At 34.0% G+C, this 2396-nt stretch overlaps 1 protein-coding gene across 1 annotated transcript; it reads left to right on the forward strand.

Annotated features, from left to right (window-relative positions):
* The first annotated feature begins 659 nt into the window (after window positions 1-659).
* LOC129905374 (cyclin-dependent kinase 1) lies at window positions 660-2013 on the forward strand. The gene has a single exon (XM_055980849.1). The coding sequence runs from the start codon at window positions 805-807 to the stop codon at window positions 1699-1701; it is 897 nt and encodes a 298-aa protein (XP_055836824.1). The 5' UTR covers window positions 660-804; the 3' UTR covers window positions 1702-2013.
* The last annotated feature ends 383 nt before the right edge of the window (window positions 2014-2396 follow it).

Here is a 2396-nt window from a genome sequence, read left to right on the forward strand (position 1 = left end):
AGTTTGGAATTTTGTTCCTACAAGTACCCTCACCGCTACCCGTACCGCTACCGCATACCCTCCAAATATATGTCAAACTGACATATCAACGTTCAGATGTGGAATTTTTTTTCATACAATTACCCGTACCGCTACCGCATGTACCCTTCGGTGTGGCCAAGCCTTAAGGCGGGTATGCGGTAGTGGTACGGGTAGAGGTAACGGTACTTGTATAAAAAAAAAATCCAAACTGACATATCAACGTTCAGATGTGGAATTTTGTTCATACAAATATCGTAACCGCTACCCGTACCGCTACCGCATACCCTCCGATGTGGCCAAGCCTTAAGGGTGATTATCTCATTTAACTCCCGAAATGCCTGTTGTGTCCATATTTCTTGCACATTTGAAAATGCAGATTTAAATCCACCATTAGCCACCACTGACAGCGTTTCAAAAAACTAAGAATTAAAAATATTTTTTCATTCGAAAAAGTATTGTGCAATCATAAATTATAAAAATAAACGAGTTTTGGAAAACTGCCACTTCGCAAGTACCATCAAAAAACTTATCCTAGTTTAAACTGACCCTCAAACTATTTCCTTGGTAAAATTAGCTGAACGCTTTCATCCATTTTGTATTCATTTCACATTCTCAAGTTGTCAGCAATTGCTTGTCAAGCGCAATTTTTTTTTGTAATTTAAAAAAAATCCAACGTTCCATAGCGTGGCTCCAAAAGTAGATTTATGTCCAAAAAATAATTAAAATATTACACAAAATCCTTAAAAAAAATACAAATTTGACTAAAATCAAATAATTATCACAATGGACGACTTCCAAAAGATTGAAAAAATTGGCGAAGGTACCTACGGCGTTGTCTACAAGGGTCGCAACAAAGTGACTGGTCAAATTGTCGCCATGAAAAAGATACGCCTCGAATCCGAAGACGAGGGAATTCCATCGACAGCTATAAGAGAAATTTCCCTCCTCAAAGAATTAAAACATCCAAATATTGTTTGTTTGGAGGATGTTTTGATGGAAGAAAATCGTTTGTATTTAATTTTTGAATTTCTTTCAATGGATTTGAAAAAATACATGGATTCATTGCCAATGGACAAAATGATGGATCCCGAATTGGTTAGATCGTATTTGTATCAAATCACAAATGCTATATTGTTTTGTCATCGTCGTCGTGTATTGCATCGCGATTTGAAGCCACAGAATTTGCTAATTAACAATAATGGGGTCATTAAAGTGGCTGATTTTGGCCTGGGGCGATCATTTGGTATTCCCGTGCGTATTTACACTCATGAAATTGTTACACTTTGGTACAGAGCTCCAGAAGTTCTATTAGGCTCGCCAAGATACTCGTGTCCCGTTGATATTTGGTCAATTGGATGCATATTCGCCGAAATGTCCACAAGGAAGCCTCTATTCCAAGGTGATTCCGAAATTGATCAGTTATTTAGGATGTTCCGTATCCTCCGTACGCCTACCGAAGACATTTGGCCGGGAGTTACTTCCCTGCCAGATTATAAAACCACATTCCCATATTGGTCGACTAATCAGCTTGCCAATCAAGTGAAAAAACTGAATTCAGTTGGTTTGGATTTGATTAAAAAGATGCTTGTCTATGATCCGGTGCATCGTATTTCAGCTAAAGCAGTTTTGGAGCATCCCTATTTTGATGGTTTTGATAAAAAATTAGTACCCACTGAATAATAAAATACAAAATATTATTTTAGTTTATAAAAAAGATATGTATTTCTACTTAGTCCCAACATTATTTTACTCAATTTTAGCTTTAAAAAGATAAATTTAAAAATTAAATAACAGTAATATTGGCCTAATTTAATAAATAAAAAAAAAAAAATACAAAACTGTACAAAATAATTTAAACAAAAAAATGAATATAATATGAATTTGTATTTTTGTCACCTCTGTAAAAATGATAACAAGGGACCAATGGCTGACGTTAAACAGAGAGAGCGAAAGGCTTCCTTTTTTTTAGAAATATTAAATCGTAATAGTTTTTTTTTATGTTTTTAACAAAAAAAAAAAAAGTTGTTTGTTTTAATTTTATTTCTCTTTGTTTAAATAATTTAATTAAGTTTAATGGAAGAATCGACCTTATCTGGAATGCGACCATTGAAATTCAAATAAAGATGTTTTGGACAATTCTTGAATCCATACAAAGTTGAAGGTAAGAAATATTTGATTGCAATTTAAATATGTAATTAAAGACAATTCTAAAGCAGTGCAAGTTGATCCGTCTAAAACTTGCATCTCTTCTTAATACCTTTGGAAGTCTTAAAAATCGCTTCCGTTAAGAGTAAAAAAGGGCTTGTATGTATAACACACAAGTGCTATTTGCATGAATGCACACACTCGGTTCTTTGTTGACTTAAAATAAATTC

The sequence above is a fragment of the Episyrphus balteatus genome, chromosome 1, assembly GCF_945859705.1.
Source record: "Episyrphus balteatus chromosome 1, idEpiBalt1.1, whole genome shotgun sequence".
NCBI classification, from domain to species: Eukaryota; Metazoa; Arthropoda; class Insecta; order Diptera; family Syrphidae; genus Episyrphus; species Episyrphus balteatus.